Source organism: Homarus americanus, unplaced genomic scaffold (assembly GCF_018991925.1).
Source record: "Homarus americanus isolate GMGI-L3 unplaced genomic scaffold, GMGI_Hamer_2.0 scaffold32929, whole genome shotgun sequence".
NCBI classification, from domain to species: domain Eukaryota; kingdom Metazoa; phylum Arthropoda; class Malacostraca; order Decapoda; family Nephropidae; genus Homarus; species Homarus americanus.
This window is the reverse complement of record NW_024737097.1, coordinates 10,722,760-10,745,120: the sequence shown is the minus strand read 5'-3', so window position 1 is coordinate 10,745,120 and position 22,361 is coordinate 10,722,760. Positions and strand designations below refer to the sequence as shown.

Sequence of the window (22,361 nt, the reverse complement as noted above, 5' to 3'; positions counted from 1 at the left end):
ACATCTTCAGGGGTGAGTACAGACTAAAGAGAAGTACAAAACAAGGTGTATATATACAGAGGAGAGTGAGACCAGGTCCATAATGGTCAGGTATTGGGTAATGACCCTACTAATCTTTAAATAGCACACAACGGTTGGTGGTCAGGTCAGATGGTAAGGTGACCCGCCCTTCTCACCTGGTTAAAAATCTTATTAATTACAAAATTGTCCAGTTTGTACAGGCCGTTACTCAAATTCATGTTGAATGCTTCGGTATGTTTAATAAGACTAGATTCCATGATGTTCCTACTGTCAATTGAATTACAAGGTAATATTGAGGAGGCATTATCCCAGTCAATGCGATGCTTGTTATCCCTCAAATGAACAAACAGAGCATTGGATTCCTGGCCTGTCCTAACACTGTATTTGTGTTGTTTAATTCTGGTTGCAAGATCTTTACCTGTCTGGCCTAAGTAAAACATATTTCATTCGTGTTTTCTTCTTTCCTTGTGGTTATCAGCATATATATATATATATATATATATATATATATATATATATATATATATATATATATATATATATATATATATATATATATATTTTGATAAAATCACACGGAAAATGGAAACAACGGAGTACCTTAGCTTTTCGTCTTTATTCAAGACATATATATATATATATATATATATATATATATATATATATATATATATAAATATAAATCACTGTAGGTGCGCGTGATCCATGTATATGCTGATAACCACACAGGAATCAAGAAAACACGAAGTTCACAAGCGCTTTCGTGTAATGCACGAAATAAGGATTTACATGTTACTTGAGCAGATAAAGCCAACACTGTAGTGATTTTTAAACAAAGGTAATTATCTATCTAAAATGAATGACCTTTTATGTGATGTTGCAACATATTCTAAGCTCATAAATAATCCCCTCAACACAGTTAACACTCAGATTAACAAAAAACTTAAGTCTCTATTGAAAGGTGAAGATAATCTAATTAAACAGTTTTCTTCAATGTCTCCTTCACTGCTATACTTATAAGTTGTCTAAATGGCTAGTTTCTCTACTAAACCCCCTAGTTGGCAACATATCAAACTAATATTAAGAATAATATGGATTTAGTTGACAAACTCAATAACTTACACATTAATTATGATTTTAAACTGGTCAGTTTTGATGTAACATCACTGTTTACAAAAGTCCCAGTTGATGATTTGCTTGAGTTCCTCACAGATTCCCAGGAGAATATTCCCTTACGAAAACATAGCAAACGCGATGCACAACAAGGAGCAATGTAACGTAGTATTAAGGGACGTAGCAAAAGCATTCGACAAGGTCTGGCACCTAGGGCTCAAATACAAAATTACCACCCAAGAACTTCCCAACAACTTAACTTCCTTTCTTTGCAACTTCCTCGACAATAGAGAGGCCAAAATTATCATAGGTAACCACATAGGCCCAAGCTTCAAATTATACAGCGGAGTACCACAGGGAAGTAACCTCTCGCCCACACTCTACACAATATATACGGCGGACATGCCACCTCCTATACACGGAGAATACGTAGCTTATGCTGATGACGTCACCCAAATCATCCGACATCCAGGCAAGGGCAAACAGATGATGGCACGGAAAACAGCCCACGCCATCGAGCAAATTAACGAATATGAAAAAAAATGGAAAATTCAAACCAATACACAGAAACTAATGATAATACACATTGCCAAAATAAACCCTGCACCAATCACAGTCAACAACGTACCTATACAATACTCCAACGAAGGCAAAATTTTGGGACTCACAATAACAAAAACAGGCATAGCAAAACACGTAAAACAACGCAAACAGACTGCCCAATCACAACTCACGAAACTACGACGATTCAGCAAAATGGTCACCAAAATTCAACTACATCTATACAAAGCACTTGTCCGCCCTCACCTAGAATATCCACCAATACCACTCAACTCGATCAGCAAATCCAGCCAACTTAAACTTCAAGCAGTACAAAACAAAGTTTTCCGTAGAGCATCAAAGCAACTCCCGCCATACACCACTGTAGGGGTATCGAGATATTAAAGTTGTCTAGCACTCAGGATGGAAGGAAACTCTAATGTGGTTTTCTTGTATAATATATAAGTTATATGATAGACAGTCTGGTGCTGGAGGTGCTGTGTGGTGAGGGGCTGCTTGGTAGAGACGTGCGAGGAGTAGCTTGTTGAAGGAGGTAGATGTGCAGGAGCTTCGTTAGAGAAGATGTTGCCTGTTGCTGGCCTCCTGGTTGAATGAAATGTTAACAGCGTGGAGCTTGCTGGAGGAGATGTTGCTTGTCCAGGAAAATGGGCAGAATGAGAGTTGGTTGGTGAGGAAGCTCAGGGAAGGACAGCTGGTGGGTCGCCATGCTCGCCGGCGGGAGCGAGGACCGCCAGGCAGGCGAGGAGATGCGAGGGGCAGCCAGGCAGCGGCGGAGGAGGAGGTGTTGCTTGTTCAAGAAGATTGGTCAGAATCAATCTCAATGGCGAGACAGAGCTTATATACACCCAGCAGCGGCCGCCAGTCCTCTATGAGTCATGTTGGGAAAACCCGAGAAGTAGCCGGTGACTAGTTCCGTTGCTAAGATACGGCGGGCATTGGAATGCGGATAAGCTTGGTTGCTAGGGAAGACGGTAGCAGGTGGTGTGCAGCTACGCAGTTTGTAGAGACGTCCACTATGATACTCCCCCTCCCCTCCAGGCGGTGTAGGAGACTTGTTGTTTGTAGAGTTGCTTAGCACATGTGAGGAAGACCGGGCGGTGCATGCCTCATGTGAGACAACGGCGATGGCGTGATGAGCCGATCGCTGAAATACAACTGTCTAGATACACACTATCTGTGGGAGAAGGGAGAAAAAGGGTGTGTGGAGGCGATGAATGTTGTGCTTCCCTCACGACAGGTACAGGGTCGTCAGATGCGCCTGTTGGGGTGTGTGTGGGCCTGGGTCAGGAGCAGGGGCTGCGTCAGCAGAAGCGGATTAGGGCTTGTGACAGCAGCTGGGTCCACGACAGCAGCAGGGTGCAGGACATTAGCAGGGAGTACCTGAGGGAGAAAAGAGGGGTGTGTGGGTCTGGATTCAGGAACAGAGGCCGCGTCAGGGGTTATTGCTGGGCCGGGGTCGGCGTATGAGGCATGACTGGTGTGCTGGGGTCGTCAGAAAGCGGTGCTTGGGGCAGGAAGAGGAGCCGGTGTCTGCTTGAAGACTGGGAGCGTGATCAGTGTCTCCTCCATCCTGTGTGAGTGCTAATCTCCGGGAGTCACCATTGTAGGGGTATCGAGATATTAAAGTTGTCTAGCACTCAGTATGGAAGGAAACTCTAATGTGGTTTTCTTGTATAATATATAAGTTATATGATAGACAGTCTGGTGCTGGAGGTGCTGTGTGGTGAGGGGCTGCTTGGTAGAGACGTGCGAGGAGTAGCTTGTTGAAGGAGGTAGATGTGCAGGAGCTTCGTTAGAGAAGATGTTGCCTGTTGCTGGCCTCCTGGTTGAATGAAATGTTAACAGCGTGGAGCTTGCTGGAGGAGATGTTGCTTGTCCAGGAAAATGGGCAGAATGAGAGTTGGTTGGTGAGGAAGCTCAGGGAAGGACAGCTGGTGGGTCGCCATGCTCGCCGGCGGGAGCGAGGACCGCCAGGCAGGCGAGGAGATGCGAGGGGCAGCCAGGCAGCGGCGGAGGAGGAGATGTTGCTTGTTCAAGAAGATTGGTCAGAATCAATCTCAATGGCGAGACAGAGCTTATATACACCCAGCAGCGGCCGCCAGTCCTCTATGAGTCATGTTGGGAAAACCCGAGAAGTAGCCGGTGACTAGTTCCGTTGCTAAGATACGGCGGGCATTGGAATGCGGATACGCTTGGTTGCTAGGGAAGACGGTAGCAGGTGGTGTGCAGCTACGCAGTTTGTAGAGACGTCCACTACACCACCAAAATACAAGAACTTCACGAATTATACAATATCGAACCACTGAACATACGTACACACAGCCAAGCACAGAGAATATGGATCAAACTTGAAGAGATGGAGGACCCATTATTCTCCAAGTTAAAAGAAGAAGGAACTACTAAAACACACAGCTGGTGGCCTAAGAGCCTCCATGCTGACATAGCAGAACAAGACCCACTTTACACATATATGTGAACAAATAACACCACCATCGGACAAACAAAAATTAACACCCATTACAATAATGAATACCTAGCTAGCTTAGCTTCCCTCCCCCCCCCCCCTCAACCTCCCTCCCTGAGCGGGCGGGCGTGTGCTGCGTGAGGCTACCACCCCATCACTTCAACTCGTCTCCGCTAGGTGGACAGCCCACCTGCTTTCTACCCCTCCCACTTTTCTTCCCGTTTCCATGCTTTACTTCTCTCTCTCTCTCCTCTCCTTTCCCAGTGCAAAGTCATTTGCCACTTTACTTCATTATCATCATCATCATCATAGGGGCAGTTAGTTGCTCGCCCCTGTTCCTAGTGTAAAGACTAATAAGCCTAGCAAAACAACTGAAGACAATTGTAGTGCAAGTATAGCGGAATTTTTGTGATTAATATAAAGTGAGAAGACTAAGGAATTGTAAACTGGTAGTGTGCTGACTAAGTATATGAAGTGTGGAGTTAAGCTGTGATGACATTACCCTGTTACAGTGTTGTGAAGGATTAATGTTTATTAAAGAAGACTACAGTGCACAAGTGTGTTTCTGTGACCTGGTGGAAGTCTACCTGCCTATTGTTTGTCTATACACTGATACCGATTGTCGGAGAATTACCGGAGACTGCCGCGACAGCCAGTGCTAATTCGACAACCAACTCTTGCCAGATATCTACTGCTCTGTACATATACGACCCTAGCCGGTGGTAGCCAGTGGTGGAGGCTGGGTAAACACATTTTCCTGCAATCATCATCTCAATGAATTTCTTCTTTGTTTGTAGAAACCCTATATTCTGTCTACTTTTGTTTACTTAGCTGTGAAGTTCTTTATAAGCCTCACTTCCTCTCACCAACCTTCTTCTGTTTTTTTTTATTTGGTTTAGAACATCATCTACACTCAAGATAGGTCCAGCCTCGGCATGTGGTAAAATCCTATCTGGTTCACAAACATCCAGACAAATGTAATGGAGATTAAAAATTAATTTTGTCTCCGGACTGACGCCGTGGCATAAATCTTAAGTGTATTTAATTTAATACTGTAGTTTCATTAAGAAGATCACTGACAGTAGTTTGTATTCTTTCTTATATAAAAATGATGTAATCATGTACTAATGTATTTTATTTGATACAGGTTATTTTTGCTGATCACCGTGGTGTACAGCTCTAGTCAATATTTCTTCTCATTTTCATTAAATTATACAAAAACTTACAAAAAGATATATCTCAAAATCTTTCTCCTTTTTCCTCTGGGATTCGTTTTAGTTCAGTAAAAATTCCAAATCTGGATGACTGTGTGGATTCAGATCCTATCAAAGAGTACAGTTATTTCTACAACTTTTTGAGTGTTTATTGCAGTATCTAACTATTAAAGCCCAGATATTAGGCACTTTATTAAAATCTTAGAAAAGGCCAAATAGGCCAAACAAAGTAAAAATAGAAAAAAATAGGCAACAAAAAACCGAAAATAGCATAAATTATTTTAGGCCAAAAATAATAATACAAATATTATGCATAATATTACAACACTATCAATAAATTAAATGATAGTTAACCAGTCAATTTATTGTAACCATAGCTAAAATGGCTTTTTTTGCAAATACATTTCTTGGTTAACTATCATTTATTCAACTGAAACTTTGCTGTTTGTCAGAGTAATCATGAGCAAAAATGGGTCAAGGACAACTGGCCGCCGCCATCTGGCCGCAGCCCAACTGGCCGCGGGAAACTCGCCGCGGCCGAATGGCCGCCATATGGAACTTTTTTTTGACAAAATTGATGAAAGTGTGATAAAAAAAAGAGGATTAAAATTTCTTTATGAAGTACTTTATTGGAATAAAATAATAAAAGATACATATGCAAAAATCTAACCTAACCTAACCTAACCTAACCTAACCTAACCTGGCCATGAAAAGGAAAATACGAAGTGTCAAGCGCTTTCGTATATTACATCTTCAGGACTGAATACAGAATACAAGAATCAGTTCTATTATCTAAGTTTCTCTTATTTTATTTTTTAGTACATAGTTTTACTGTTTTTTTGTATGTTGAATTCAGAATTGACTTGTTTTTAATCATTCACGAATCAATCGTTCGCTGGTGGGGGTTTAAGGAGCTGCCTTGAGAGCGCAAAATTAGGCGTTTGCAGTTTACCCCCAGTCCGCGGCGGCCAGTCGGCCGCGGCGAGTTTCCCGCGGCCAGTTGGGCTGCGGCCAGATGGCGTCGGCCAGTTGTCCCATTCCCAGCAAAAATACTGAAAGTTGCATTTACAGGTTGCACCACAGCATAACAATTTTGATACCAGCTTGTCAAATTCTTCCATCCTAACAACCTTTCTTCAGTTAGAAAATACAGGATACTACCGGTAGTTTTTTTCACACATTGTAAAATAGAAGTTCTCATAACAGAGACTACGCCGCAGAGAACGGAGCGCCGTGTCGGGATACATTCACACGTACTGTACCCGTCATACACGTGTCTAGTGCCCTTCACAGTGGTGCTGGAGGAAATGTTCGATTTTAACATAAAGTAATCTGCTTCTTGGAAAGGAGTTGGATATATATATATATATATATATATATATATATATATATATATATATATATATATATATATATATATATATATATATATATATGTGTGTGTGTGTGTGTGTGTGTGTGTGTGTGTGTGTGTGTGTGTGTGTAATAATAATAATAATAATAATTAACGGTTTATTGAAAGAGCTTGGCAGCCAAAGGCTGAAAATATACAGTTACATATTTGGGGAATGGGTTTCGAATTACAAATAATATACAAGTAACATAAGTGACACAAATAAGACATATAATAACTAGATGAGGAAAAGCTCAAACTACAGTTCATTTCAACATAGTGACAGTGCAAGGAGTAGTGTTTACTGGGAGTGAATACACTGGTTTATTACAAGTTATTGATAATTTTTACAATGGTTGGGACTGGGCTGTTCTTATAGCGATCAGTTCGTGCACGTATGGGCTGGATGCGGTTGTGGTGTCGAACAGCAATTCTCGGACTAGGGATCTCAGGTGGTAGTAGGAGCCGGTGTCGAGGATGGTGTAGAAGCTTCTTACCAAATTTGCAGATGAGGTCGTGGTGATGGTCAGTGAGAGTCGAAAGGGTCAGTGTGTTGAGCGCTTCTTGATATGTGGAGTAGGAAGGGGAGAGAATAATCTTGCATGCCCTCTTTTGCACTTTTTCTAGGTGTTTACGTTGTGTGGCATTTAGGGAGGAAGTGTGTGTGTGTGTGTGTGTGTGTGTGTGTTAAGGACAGCCAAATAGTCATTCAAAAACACTTTGGCGTTTCTCCTATAGCAGAATGACAAAAAAAATAAAATAAGCATATTAAAAAAATAATTTATATTGAAATTGCCAAAAATAGACATATACAGTTCGGCATTTTTGCCTGAACATCCGGGCTCTAATATGAATATTTGGTATAGTTATTGTTACTGGGTGCTACTACTGTAGGTCTACCGGGTTGGAGTTGTTCGACCTGGATATTTGTAGCGTCCATTAACCTAGGTTAGCTTAGGTTAATGGACGCTACAGTGTAAGTACTGTATCCCTGTAGACCAACTCCAGCCCGGTAGACCATATACTTTTGTGTAAATTCAGATTTTCAGATTTGCCACGCGAGGTGGCTAGTTTATTGGGCACCCCGGTCGACCGCATACTATAGAAGCACCTGTTATTCTATCCATATACTGTTTCACTGATTCTCTACCTGTATGTACGTGGTAGGTAAGCGTTTTCGACCAGGCGCTCATCAATGAGGGTCGAGTCCAGTATGTAGAGGTGGGCACCAACGTCACAAATGATCATTTCGTCTTCGATGTTACCAACGGCATCTCCAGTCTCTCCCACCTCATCTTTACTATACAGGTATGAAGGCCAAGGTTGTGGTATTTGATAGTGATTTTAGCCTTTGACTATTAATTTGCTAAGATGTTTTTAACCGTTTTACACTTTCCTATTTATTCATGGGCGTCCACTGGGGGGAATTGCCTCTCTTCCCCTGGATGAAGCTTGTGTTAAAGGGAAGCTGTGTTTGGTTGGATCAGGGTATTAACGCAATCATTTTGCTTGTATCAGACAAGCAGGTACAGTATGTGACGTTTAGGTAGGTTAAGGCTCTCCTGGCCCTAGACTTAGTGGTTTAACAACACCGGTAAAATTAGATCTGGTCATATAGAGCAGACCATTCACACAGCTACTTTAGTTTTATACAAGACGCCATCGTGACACTGACCACTTCTGTTTTCGATTCAATCATTTACTCTGTTGGAATACACAGGGTTATAAGGTAAGAAAATTTTGATATCTATTTAAAAGATATTGGCGTGATTTTTCTGTGGTACCATAATTTTATATCAAGTTTTTGGTGTTACAGCTCCGACATTTATACCAAGTCAGTGATTTTAGATCAGATGTCATTTTTATTATCCAATATGGTGATTTTTAGATATACTGTTACTATTCAACGTTGCTACGGTACTTGTGTTTCTATACCCCTTGTGATATCCCGAGTCAAGATGCGGCAGCAGCATCGCAGTAGTAGAGATGATTGGGGATTGGACTAATATAAGGTATCATGCATGTTACTGTACGTATCTTGACTGGGGATATCACAGGGGTATAGGAACACCTTTCCCTGACTGTACCATGATTATAGATCGTCACAATTAGCAGCAGAGTTGGACATTGAGCTAACCCTTCCCGTTCAAATATCAAGGAATCTACTATAGAAGAGTATTTTCGTAGATCAGTTTATGTACCATATTTGGAACCCGTCATATCTTCATTGGAAGGTTGATGTACTCCTGAAACAGGCAAAATTTTGGCCTGTACTCATTTCACCCATTACAAATGTCAAAGCTTACAAGAGAAGAATTCAAGAACCAAACTGTAAAAATCATTAAATTATAGGAAATTTAAAACTTAAAGCAGCCACCTGAATTGAAACTTTCTTGCCAAAAGAGGAACCATTATGATGGACCTCGGGATTTGCTAACACGCTGACCTGTTTCATTCTATTAAATAATTATTATTGCTCTGATATTAACCGAAACAACATGCGCAATAAAAAATAGTATTATATGTTTCATGTAACTTTAGCTTAATAAATTCAAGTAAACTTGATGTGTCAACTTCCATCAACCTCATTATGTAGTATATAGTACTGTAATAAGTTAGGGAAAAAACAAAAACAAAACTAAATTATTACCTACCAAACCCGACTGTGGGAGCTAGCATATCCCCTTGCCGAGTGGGGTACATAATCCTCCTCCGACAAAATCCCTCAGACTAAAAACTCCCGAGGACAAAATCCCTCTAGGACAAAACCATAACCAAACCTTACCTAACCTTTAGAAATATATAAATAATGGGGTATTTTGTCACCATTATGCACTTTAAATGGGGTATTTTGTCCTTACAGGCTTTTGCCCAGGAGGATTTTGTCCTTGGGGACTTTTGTCCACCCCCCCCCCCTCCCTGCAAAAGTTCCAGCAGGCGCACATGTTATTGTTATGTTATTATTGTGCTTCAAGAACGAAGGTCTTTAAGCATGTAACAGGGTTAGTAATACACTAGTCTAACAACACCCATGTATTTATTTAGTATTCTCTCTTTGGTAATGACACAGAGTGTATGAGGAAAAAGAAAGTTTGTGATTCCTGATTATTTGGCTAGAATGTTCTTTTTGAGACAGAAGGTAATCTATCTGCCTTTTGGGATATATTACAGTAAATATACTAATAAATTAAGTAACCTCAAAATATATTTCCCAAAGGTAATCCCTAAGACAATTTACCTGTCGACTGGGTTGCTGGAGGTGGACGAGGGATCGCAGACGATAGTGACCGCCTCCGTAGTGACGGTGTTGACTGAATATTACACGGACAAAATTGCCCAATACCTTGTGGCGGTTCAGCCGGTGACAGGGCAGCTGGAGCTATCAACCAGACCCCGTCAGAGGGTGGAGGCGTTCACACCATTGCAGTTGGAGCAGGGGCTTATATCGGTGAGTATTAGCAGCAGGAGTCATGCTTTTCTTGGTGAATAGGGGCAGCTTTATCATATACTTATTTCGATGATTGGGATAAGCTGAAGGAAGGATTATGTAGATGTATGGTAGAAGCTGGAAAAGGGGTCTGCATGGAGAGTGGATATATTTAGGTAACTGTACTTATATTTAAGTCAGGTTAAACAATATAAGAAAAAGATGATTTAGTAAAGACTAGACTCTATGACATGAAGATTTCCATATTATTGTTATGCCAAGGCATAATAAGGTATTATAATGTTTATAAACTAAGTATTTTGATTATTTTCTATTCCAGGCAGCAGTTATTTTGGCAAGTTTAGGGAGATTTTCCTGTACAGTATATATTGATGTATTACCGATGTAAGAATTTTCTAGAAGGCATTGCATCATTTTTGTTATGATTTACTTTTATTGTAAGCCTCGATCAGAGTAGAACGTACTAGAACTTCCCAGATTGGTTTAGGTTGTGCTATACAGCTATAGTGTTCTAGGATCGTCTGATGAGATACATAGGTGGCAGCGTGCAGCCTTGTCAGTAAGTCGACCGTTTCTGCTCTGAGTATGCAGTACAAGTCTAGTAGGACAACTGAAGATAATTGTTGAGTAAATATTAGTGAGCAAAATAAAAGTGAAATGACTACGGAATTGTACATTGGTAGTGTGCTGACTATATATTCGAAGTGAGAAGCCCAGCTGTAAAGCTGTGAACAGTATTGAGAAGAATTAGTGACTATTAAGACTACAGTGCACAAGTGTGTGTCTGTGACCTGGTGGAAATCTACCTGCTTGTTGTTTGTCTGTACGGTTAATATATAGGATTAACTAGCGGACGACTTATTTTTATCACTGTTTATTTTCTTACATTATTTTCATTAGTGAGTTCTGATATGATAATCATTTATTGTAGAAATTGTTCATTTCAGAGATAATTAGAGACCTAGGCACTCACTAATTTGTCTTGCGGGTGGTAATGAGGCTGCGCTCTGCTGAGGGGCTTTTCCCGTGCACGGGGCAGCTTTTTTTTCAGCATGTCGTGTGAAGGTTGTCACCTATCTTACATGGACGTAATTTGTGAATTTAGGGGTAAAGACAACGAGACCCTTCGATTGTTTAAAGATCACGGCATTGTTCCTTTACATAGAGACTGTTTATTTTCTTACATTATTTTGATCAATGAGTTTGATACGATAATAATTTATTGTGGAATCCGCCAACACAGTAAATCACTCTGCCGCCCGAGATGCATAGCGCCAGTGCGGCCGTATCATCTCACGTCCAGAAAATGTCAAATTTCACCATATCTTAGTAAGTTCTTTCTGTTAGGTAGATTTATTTGGTTAAGCTGGTTAGGTCTGTTTTCATACCCACAAAAGTTAAGTAACGTTTTCTTTTAAAATATCCATTTCTTAACATATTTCCACAAACTACAACAGTGCCCACTATAATATAACAATGAAAATACGGCGTTTTTATAATTGTTTTCAATCAATTTCGCTCGCTGGTTAGTCCTATATAATTACCATGATATATCTACTGTTTCTGTACATACGATCTGGCCGCTGGTAACCAGCGGTGGAAGCTGGGTAAGCGGCGAAAGGAGGGTCGTAACACTATCATAATGAGTTACTTTAACACTTATTTCCCATAAGTGGTTATCCTTCAAGGCTATTCAGAATAGTCTTGAATTTTATGTAAGTGTATGACGACCTCAGTTAGGTAAAATACAAATCTCAAAATGTTGACATGATCCAAATTAGTTTTGCTGGTTTTTATTATACAAATTTAAAGATATGTAATGTGTCATATGTGAACTCCCTCCTATTTTTTTCACAAATCACATTTCTCCTCTGCCCCCCAAGCAAATAACTGTTATCATGACTCATTGTCAACCCCCAGTACGTGCACGACGGATCTGAGCGCCTGCAAGATGCCTTCAGTCTGGTGGCAGTATCTGGGGTACGTCAGAGCTCCCCGGCCCAAGTCAATGTCTCTGTGCATGGACTCAACGATGAGGCGCCCTTCGTCATCAATAACACCGGCCTCACTATTTGGGAGGGCAGCACCATCAGCATCTCCTCCTCCAACCTGGGTCAGTCAAACTAGGGTCAGGGAGATCGGAATATGTCATCTGGGATCAAACTAATGTTTGGCTGAAGTTAATTGGGGTCAACTGGAATCAGCTAAAAGTAACTGATGCTTATTAAGTACATTTGTGATAATTATAAGCAAAGCATGATTACACTGTACAAGCAGGGTTATGCTAGGATCATGCTCATCAGCATTGGCTCAATACAGTTGGTCAAATTAGGATCAGACTAAGTCAACATCTGTAATTCACAGTAGTTGTATAGTAGAATGATCAGAGACTCAATAAGATGATCTAATCTGAGTCTTCTAAGATCACCGGAGTAGGCGGGTTGATGTGTGTTTGTGTGACTAATCAGTAGAGTAAGGTGCCCACGTTAGTAAGCAAAAAATAATACAGTATACACTACATTATTTCAGTGAAAGACAGTGTAAGAGTCTTATTTAATGGCAGTGTAACATTATGAGTATAATTGAGAGTATTTCACATTGTTATTGTATTGAAAAGTTCCTAAAATTGCTTTCGTAGAAGTGAATTAATTAATAATTAAAAATTTCTGGGCAGGCTTTCAGTGCCTAATTTCTCCTTAACAGTACTGTATTCATGATCTTTTCAAAACACACACACACACACACACATATATATATACTGTATATATATATATATATATATATATATATATATATATATATATATATATATATATATATATATATATATATATATATATATATATATATTACATTAATTGTACAAAAGAATTATGTTATAAATCATGATATTCCTTTGAAGACAGTAAATGGAATGAATTGTGTATTATCTAATTTTCAGTAGACAAATTTTTTAATGTACTCTTCTGGGGTGAATGAAGAATCTTACTAATATATACAGGGTGTGTGACGCTCAGAAGGCACATGCAATTAAATTATTTCAATTATTTTTCAAGTGTCAAAAATTTTATTTCTCTATGTTAGTAATCCTCAAATTAATTACTTCTTCAATATTAACCAAAGATTTAATATGATCACGAGCCAGGAGCCATCACAGAGAGGGAAATGTCGGGGTTTGGAGAGAGAGGGACAGTCCCTCTCTAGCTTAGGATGCAATAGTTCTCGACTTAAACTAATTATTACCACAATCATTATATCCTTCTACAGCTGTAGTGGACCCTGACACTTCCCCAGCAAATTTAAGTATCACTGTGGCCACTCCAGACTCTGGGTTCCTGGCCCTCTCACCCAACCTCACCCATCCAGTATCATCCTTCTCCCAGACAGATGTGAATGATGGCCGTATCTTTTTCGTCCATACAGGTGTGTTTTGTTGACATTTTGTAGGATGATTAATAATAATAAAAGAATATCACAAATCAGATTACAAGAGAAAGAGAGGGTTAGGGACAATATGTTTATGTCTGTTTTGTGTAGTAATTTTTTTCTGGGTAAATTTTTAAACCTACTTAAATTCAGGAGTGGATCAGCAATAGCATTTTTTTTCCTTCTATTTTTTTCTTGAAAATGTTGTCAGTTAAAAAATTGTCAGTTTTCATTAAACATTTAAACAAATATCCTTAAGAGTTATAAAAGAGCATACAGTCAGTTTTCCTATCATGTGGTAGTTACATTCCTGAAGAACATTGTATTATGGAAAAATTGCATTGTAGTAACATTTTTTTTTTTTTTTTATTTGGCACTCCCCTACATCCTTGTGTAAGGTGAAGCGCAGAAGCGTTTACAGTGCCCAACAGGGAAGCATGCTAAGTTCATGCTTGCCTTTATGTCTCATGAGTTAGGGCATAGAAGCCTGAAGAGTCGAGGGCATAGAACCCTGAAGAGTCAATGGTTTATGTCATCAAGTTATTGGAAGCTCCAACAACTTATCCCTGAATACGAATTTGCAACTTTCGATTTACACCGGGTACTTACTTTACTGCTAGGTGAACAGGGCCTAATGGGGGCTAGGAAGTATGTCCAAACAACTTCCACCGGCCCGGGAATCGAACCCCTGACATCTCGCTTGCGAAGGCAAGAGCGGTACCACTCTACCACCAACACCCCCTGTAGTAACAATTGATTCCATGGGAATTAGGGGCTGGGGGTAAGTTTGAGAACATCAACATGATTAACAAATTTTCTTTACAATTTGCTGTATTATTATTAATTTTTATGTGTTGTTTTATCATAACAGTGTTTTGGTTTGTCAATATCGTTCATTAATGGAATAAAAATATGAAAAAGGGGAAATACACGTTACAGTGCAAGTGCATATCTATGTTGCTAAGCGATTAGATAGGAAGCTGTGAAGGGTGAAAAACGAACATGACAAACAAATTTACTTTACAATTTACTATATTATTAACAGTTTTTATGTGTTCTTTTTTGGTTAGTAATTAATTAATATTATACATTAATAAAATAAAAACATGAAAAAGTGGGAAAAATGCTTGTTACAGTCTGGTAGTCTACGACTTTTGTACGTTGCTAAGCGATAGAAAGCGTAGCCATGAAGGACGGTGGACAACGAAAATTATGAAATAAACACTTTAATACTTTTGATGATAAAACCTTTTTAAGTAAACAGAAGATTGCTGCTGAGATGAGTGGTGGAAGAGGAGATGGAAGAGGTGTAAAAAACAAGAGTTCTATCTCTAATAATTTTTAATATTTTACGTGCTTAAAGGCTTTCGTTGTTGAAGCGCAGTAATAACATCATAACAACAACAAAAATGGAGGAGGTGGAGTCAGTGTAGTGCCACCACTACCAGAATGCTTCACATCCCTGCAACTCATTATAATTAATATAGTTGATATTAAGTTAAAGCCCAATCCGCGATAACACATGTGATGCATACAGAAGATAAACAAAGACTGATGTGTGTGATGTTGTGAGTGGCGTGGGCAGCATCCCACCTTGTGTGATGTTTCACCAAGGCAGCCGCATAATCACTTATTTCTGCTTGGCTGACATACCCAATTCCCATCTATGTTGTAAATGTTGTGTTCCCTATTACTGTACATTCATTGCGTTATAACCAAACTGCATTTTTAAAACATGCATTATAGGAGAACTGACTGTACTCGATATATAAGTGAAGCCTTTCTTCATCTTAGCATGGATACAAAATTGTGAATTATTGATTTAATGGAGAAAATTAAAATAAGGCTGTACAGTATTTATTTATAGCATTTATGTAATAATGCTCCTTCCTGGTAATAACAAATTATGTTTATATTGATAAAGATCTATGTTATCTTGCTATTCTATATATCTGTTTTACTGCATAGGTGGTTTGTCTGGGATGTTCCGATGGGAGGCAAGTGATCAAGTGCACGAGACGGGGTCACACGTGTTCACCATTACAGCAAAGGAGCTTCATCTGTCTTTGCGCCACAACAAGGAATTATGGGTGTTTCCCATGATGCAGCAACCTATCACCCCTGCCGTTTTACTCACTCTGACTAATGACCATGATCCTCACCACTCAGTACTCTACATTGTACGTAAACCTCCATCACTAGGCCAGTTGCTTCTAGAGGAGACAGGAGGAGTCCGAATACCTGTAGAAAACTTCACTCAGCGGCACATAAATGAATCGCGTGTCTTATATGAGCACACCAGACCATTTGCAGAACTTTCTGCCAGCGAAATGTTCATGTTTGATGTGGAGACGCCATTTGCTGAGCCACTCAAGAACCAGGAATTCCATGTGGAAGTGTCTGTGGCTAGTCCTGGAGGGGGTGGTCTGGAACGGTACCTAGGGCTGGCACCACTAGTGGTGGCCGAGGGAGGTCAGGCCACTGTGCGCCCTGATAACCTAAATCTCTCTGCTGTGTTGGAGTTTATCGAGGGTTATCCTGGCGCCGGCAGTATCGATCGGCCCTCACCAAAACTTGTGACTACTGTGACCAATGTCCCAACTCATGGGGTGTTGACACTGCGCAAGAGAAACCTGACGGAAGGTTATACCTTCACAGCCCGTGATATTGAGAGAGGTCGTGTACAATACGACCATGACCATAGTGACACTCTGTCAGATTCTTTAGGATTTACAGTTGCCTTGGCTGGTAATGGATCCTCACCTGATGTGCTCTTGTTCAATGGTTCCCTAAACGTTAGTGTAACTCCGGTTAATGATCAGCCATTCAAGTTGGTAACAGAGGGACCTGTCCTGCAAGTCGTGCACCGGCAAAATGCAGTCATCACAAACGACAGCCTTTTGACCACTGACCCTGATAACATGCCACATGAAATAATATATGAGTTGATGAGTGCACCTGACCATGGACGCCTCATCCTAGCAGACAATTACAGTGTAGCTGTTCAGTCATTCTCCCAGCTTGATGTAAATGCAGGCCGCATTTTGTATGCCCATGATGGTACCAACGGTTCAGCCAGATTCTACTTCAAAGTGTCTGATGGAAAGCACATGCCCAAATATACAGTATTTACAATTGAGATTGAGCCTCTGACACTTGAATTAGTTAATCACACCGTTATCCCTCTACACCAGGCTACTACAGTTGCCTATCTATCACCACAACACCTTGCTGCCATAACTAATGGTAACAAAAACCATATTTTTTACAATATAACTAGATCGCCCAGGTTTGGTAAATTATACATGAATGATCAAGTGGTACACACTTTTGGACAGGTGAATGTAGATAAAGGTGATGTACTTTATATGCAGATGAAGCTGAGTGAACCCGCTGATAATTTCCGGGTAGATATTTGGACATGGGAAGCTTCAGTGCAAGATGTGGAGGTTCGTGTAGTAGTTTTACCATTGGTGGATTCTAAACCATTAACAGCAGCAGTGGGTGGTCGCACACGCCTATCCCTGGAACACCTTGATGCTTCAGAGCTTGCCATGACCACAGGAAGTAACCCAGTATACAAGGTCAAGAGACGACCTCGTTTCGGTAGAATTAAGAAGGTGAGCCGACGAATGCGGAGATCAGGTCGCTCACATGAAGTGCATCAATTTACTCATGAAGAGATTAGGGCAGGTTTAATATATTATGTCGCCAGAAATCTCAATTTAAAAGCTGATGAACCTTTGCACGATGCACTTCATTATGTGCTTCAGGTGCCTGCACCTGGGGTCCAACCTGCTGAAGGCACCTTGCATCTCACATTGGTAGAGGCTGGCACAGTTTTGGATAAGGGTGCCGAACCTCCGAGGCATCTGCGACCAGACCTCCATCCAACTTCTATCCGTGGCAGCTCAGAACCCAATTCTCCAAGCAGTGGAAACTCTGGTTTGTTCCTGGGTATTCCTGAAGATTATGTAATGATGGTATTAGCAGCAGTTGTTGCTGTAGTAGCAATCATTGCTGTGATCATTGTGGTGCGTTGTGCTACAAGACGTCGACACTCAAAAAGAAATGATGTGGGAATGGATGCTGATGTAGCATCTTTACCACCGCCACTACCATCAGATTCTAGGCCAAACTCGTTTATGACTGACGACCTATCAGAACTCGAGTGCCGACCCCCAGAGCTGCCGTCGTCTCCCAGGCCTGGGAGGCACCACCTCCACCCTCACCTCCACCACAATGGTGGTGGAGGTGGTGGGTTGGGTTTGGCTGCTCATCTCACTGACTCTGAGGCCTCGTGGCCTCACGACGCCTCCCGTGAGGTGTCACCAGCAGTGCCTCAGTGCAAGGTACAGTTTCTCCTATCTCCCAAGAGCTAGATATTTTAAGTCTACTTAGTTTCTATTTTATTTTTCACATTCAAAAACATTTTCTTTTCAAAATTGATCTAATAATCACTAAGATTTTTTTTTTAATTTATTAAGATACCTCATTTATTTAATTACTTCATGAAATCCTGTAATTGTATACAAAATCTTTCCTGTCATTTTAGTTCCCTGATTTTAATTTTTCCTTCCTTATTTCCCTTTTGGTGGCACAGGTGACGCCCCTATGCACAGACACAGCGACACGTGACCCTCCTTACGACCCACACCTGGCTGGCTATCCCTACGGTGTGGACACTCAACAGGCAGAGGAGTGGGGGCTTTATGAGAAGCATCAGCCCAGGACAACCAACCCCATGCTCAGGAAGAACCAGTACTGGGTATAGAACAAAGCAAGGTGGGCAAACCACCAAAAATGTAATTCATAGCACAACATGAAGCAATCTTTTTTTTTTACTGTTTAATGAAGCTATAATAGCTATAGAACCAATAGCAGAGTATGACCCACAACAGTAAAAATGCTAGAGAAAATTTAATGCAAAACTGAACCACCGCATTAGTGCTATAAACACTTCTTATATCTCAAACACCAAAACAGTGCAGTCTCCATTGGTTAGTACTGTAATTGATTTTACAAGAGTTTTGAAAGTCTACTAAAATCTCCATTGAGAAACTGTTTGGCAGTGGACATCCTAACAATTGTTTCAAGTAACATTTCTTAGGTGATATATTTCACTTTGCCACAATTGTACTAATTGAAAAACTGTTTCTGGACATCACAATATATGTGACTAAGAAACTGAAATGCATTTTTCAGTGCCAAAAGTCTGTGAATGCTGAGAAGTTTTTGAAAACAAAAAAAGTGTTAGAAATGGAAAAATTAACCTGTGAAAAAATCAAAGCAAGTTACAATATGGACAATTTATATACTGTATGCAACTCAGAGGTATTACTCAAAAGGGTAAATTACAAGGACAGTGTGGATTTTTTTTTATGAAATCCCTGATGTTGCTTTGCTCAGGAAATATTTAAACTTTGATTCTTAGGAAGCCGCTCAGAAGCACAAAGTCTGCGCATAATTTGATGAAGAACTGTGAAAATTTGATCTGCAGTGATTTCAAACTAAAGAGTGTGCAGACCTTGAGCCAGAGTCTGTGCACACTGAACCAATAGTCATGTAGCCTTAGAGTTCTTGTGCCCCAGGTTGCTACAAAGAGCTTGAACTTATATAAATAATAAGATGTATGACGGAGTTAAGAGACACACAGAGGATTAGTGTGTCCATCTTTGGCATTTACTGAGCTCTGCTTCAATAAGTTCGGCCTTTTAACTCCAGATGGAAATGCCATACCATGTTCGTCTAGATTTGTTGAGTCTTCTCTTAAAATGGAGCTATGCAGCCTGTATTTCCTATGAGGTCTTGCAGTACACCATTTCAAAAGTTGAACATTTCATAGATGCCCAAAAGTACTGTAAGAGTCATGATATATTTTGATTGTGATTATCCCATCAAGTGCATTACAGGTAGGAGTTTCGTTGAAGCTTTTTAGGGATCTAATAATACACTGTTTACTGTAACCCTTTGGAAAATTATAAAATGGTGATTTTTTTTAATAATCATAAATATTGTACAAACTATATATATAATATATATATATATATATATATATATATATATATATATATATATATATATATATATATATATATATATATATATATATATATATATAATATATATATATATATATATAAACAGGTTGACAACCCTTTATCCGAAATTCCAAAAACTGAAAAGCTCTAAAAACCGAAAGTTTTTTATGTGGGGCATTTTTATTTATTTTTTTAAACAGGGATTAGCCCACCCGGGCATAAATCACTGACTCACATCGGGGCCTGGTTGGCGAAAATGTAATAGTAATAATAATTATAATAATAATAATTATTCATAGTAAATAAAAATTTTAATTAAAATACTGAACACCAAAATAAAAAAATAATGATAACAATAATAATAATAGTAATAATAAAATATAATATTAAAATTAATAATAATAATATCAATAATACTGTAATAAAATAATAACAATAAAGAAATACAAGAATGAAAAAAAAGATCAAAAGTGAGAAATGCGACCTAGACCTATGAATTATTATTATTATTTATATTACAATACCTAAACCCCCAGAGCCCCAATATTGGGTCAGTGATCTATGCCCAGGTGGGCTAATACACATTAAAAAAAAAAAACCTAACCATTCCTACGAAAACCGAAAATTAAAGCAAAATACCTCTATTTAAGGATTTCGGATAAAAGAGATAATCAACCTGTATATATATATATATATATATATATATATATATATATATATATATATATATATATATATATATATATATATATATATATATACATACAGTATAGTCTTCATTTACGTGGTCAATTGAACCCATGGAGGTCCGCGTAAAACGAGAAACGCGTTAACAAAATAACAGGACATATGGTATTAATTGAAATAGAGACTGGGCCAACCCCCAAACTACGCTTTTTCCGACACAATACGGATGTTGTAGTAAAAATAACATCTTAATTTTATGATGGTATGCACACACAATTAATATTTAAGAGAAATACAGTCGCTGGTTAATGTCCATTCAAATAATGGACTCTACTCTCCCCCCCCCCTCTTCCCAAGCTCGCTGGCTCCTCCCTCTCTGAGAAATGTTTGGGTGAAAACACTAGGTTTTTAGGTTTAATAATAAATAATACCTCACACTATGGTTATGATAATATAAATGACATTGCTGGATTCCTTGCAAGACTGTGAATAATTTGAATATAAACGTCATATATTTTGCACAAAACATAAAATTTTTGCTCTCTCTAATAAAATTCTTAAATTAGATCTAAAATTTGCATGTCTAATGCAAATTTTGGGATGTTTATATTTAAATTAATCACCATCTTATAAGAATTCCAGCAATGTAAATTATATTCTGGCCGGGTAATTTCTATGAATTTTATGAGCTAAAAACAAATATCTTCAGTAAATAAACAAATTATACTTCACCCAGACACTATCTGTCAATCAAAATACCCCACCTCCCGCTCCCCCCCCTCTTCCCATGCTCGCTGGGTCCCTCCCTACCCCCCACCTTCCCTCCCTACCAGAGAAATGTTTGGGGAAAAACACTAGGCTTACCGGTTTAGTAATAATTAATACCTCAAACTAAAGTTAGGATAATATAATTGACATTGCTGGATTCCTTGCAAGACTGAAAATATTTTTAACATAAACGTCATATATTTTGCATAAAAGATAAAATTTTTGCTGTCTCTAATAAAGTTTTTAAATTAGATCTAAAATTTGTATGTCTAATGCAAATTTTAGGATGTATATATTTAAATTAATCACCATCTTATAAGAATTCCAGCAATGTAAATTATATTCTGGCCTGGTAATTTCTATAAATTTTATGAGCTAAAAACAAATATCTTCAATAAATAAACAAATTATACTTCACCCAGACACAATACGTTACGTACGTTGTAGTAAAAACCACAGAGGTTTGCAGGGCCTCTTTGTCAAACCCCTCAAAGTCCATATCCTCACTATCACTATCACTGACTTGGGCTGGCTGTGGTGGGTGGCGGGTGAAGAACTCGGTAATGTTTTGTTAACTGGGCGACCTTTTGCACACCCTGCCCACGCTGCTTCCCGCGTAAATTATGAAATTTACCGCATAGTTAAAACATTTCATTCTGGCAAGGTGCCGCGTAAATGACCAAACGCGTAAACAAAAACCGCATAAATGAGGACTATGCTGTGTGTATATATATATATATATATATATATATATATATATATATATATATATATATATATATATATATATATATATATATATATATATATATATATATATATATATATATATATATATATATATATATATATATAAAATGGGCCCTCGGCTAACGAACCTTTCGATTAACGAAATTTCTGTTAACGAATTAGCTCCCATAAGGATTTTCAGTTTGATTAACGAACAAAACTTCGATTAACGAAATCCTTACGACAAACACGTTTTGTTGCATGCATCAGCTGATCGGCTAGTCTGCCAATACAGTAATTGGTTCTATTTTTACATTTGTTTCCAGTGGAGTAAATATCTAGAAAGTTGGTCTCTTGAATATTTCTGCATTTTTATATTAAAATTATTGGTCATTCTGAAATTTAGTTAACATATTGATAATATGATAATATAGACAGTACAGGGAACAGTTTTTGTGTGCCCATCAGCTGATTGAATCACCCAACAACGCTTCTC

The 22,361-nt window shown here is 38.9% G+C and overlaps 1 protein-coding gene across 1 annotated transcript in view; it reads left to right on the top strand.

The window, feature by feature from the left end:
• LOC121873112 (chondroitin sulfate proteoglycan 4-like) overlaps positions 1–19,658 on the top strand; it is a 164,305-nt gene extending 144,647 nt beyond the window's left edge. The window contains exons 16-21 of the mRNA XM_042376424.1: positions 7,934–8,074; positions 9,984–10,214; positions 12,135–12,327; positions 13,482–13,637; positions 15,609–17,992; positions 18,244–19,658. Of these exons, the coding sequence (XP_042232358.1) occupies positions 7,934–8,074; positions 9,984–10,214; positions 12,135–12,327; positions 13,482–13,637; positions 15,609–17,992; positions 18,244–18,414 (3,276 nt within the window). The 3' untranslated portion in view covers positions 18,415–19,658. The remainder of the gene's footprint in view (positions 1–7,933; positions 8,075–9,983; positions 10,215–12,134; positions 12,328–13,481; positions 13,638–15,608; positions 17,993–18,243) is intronic.
• The last annotated feature ends 2,703 nt before the right edge of the window (positions 19,659–22,361 follow it).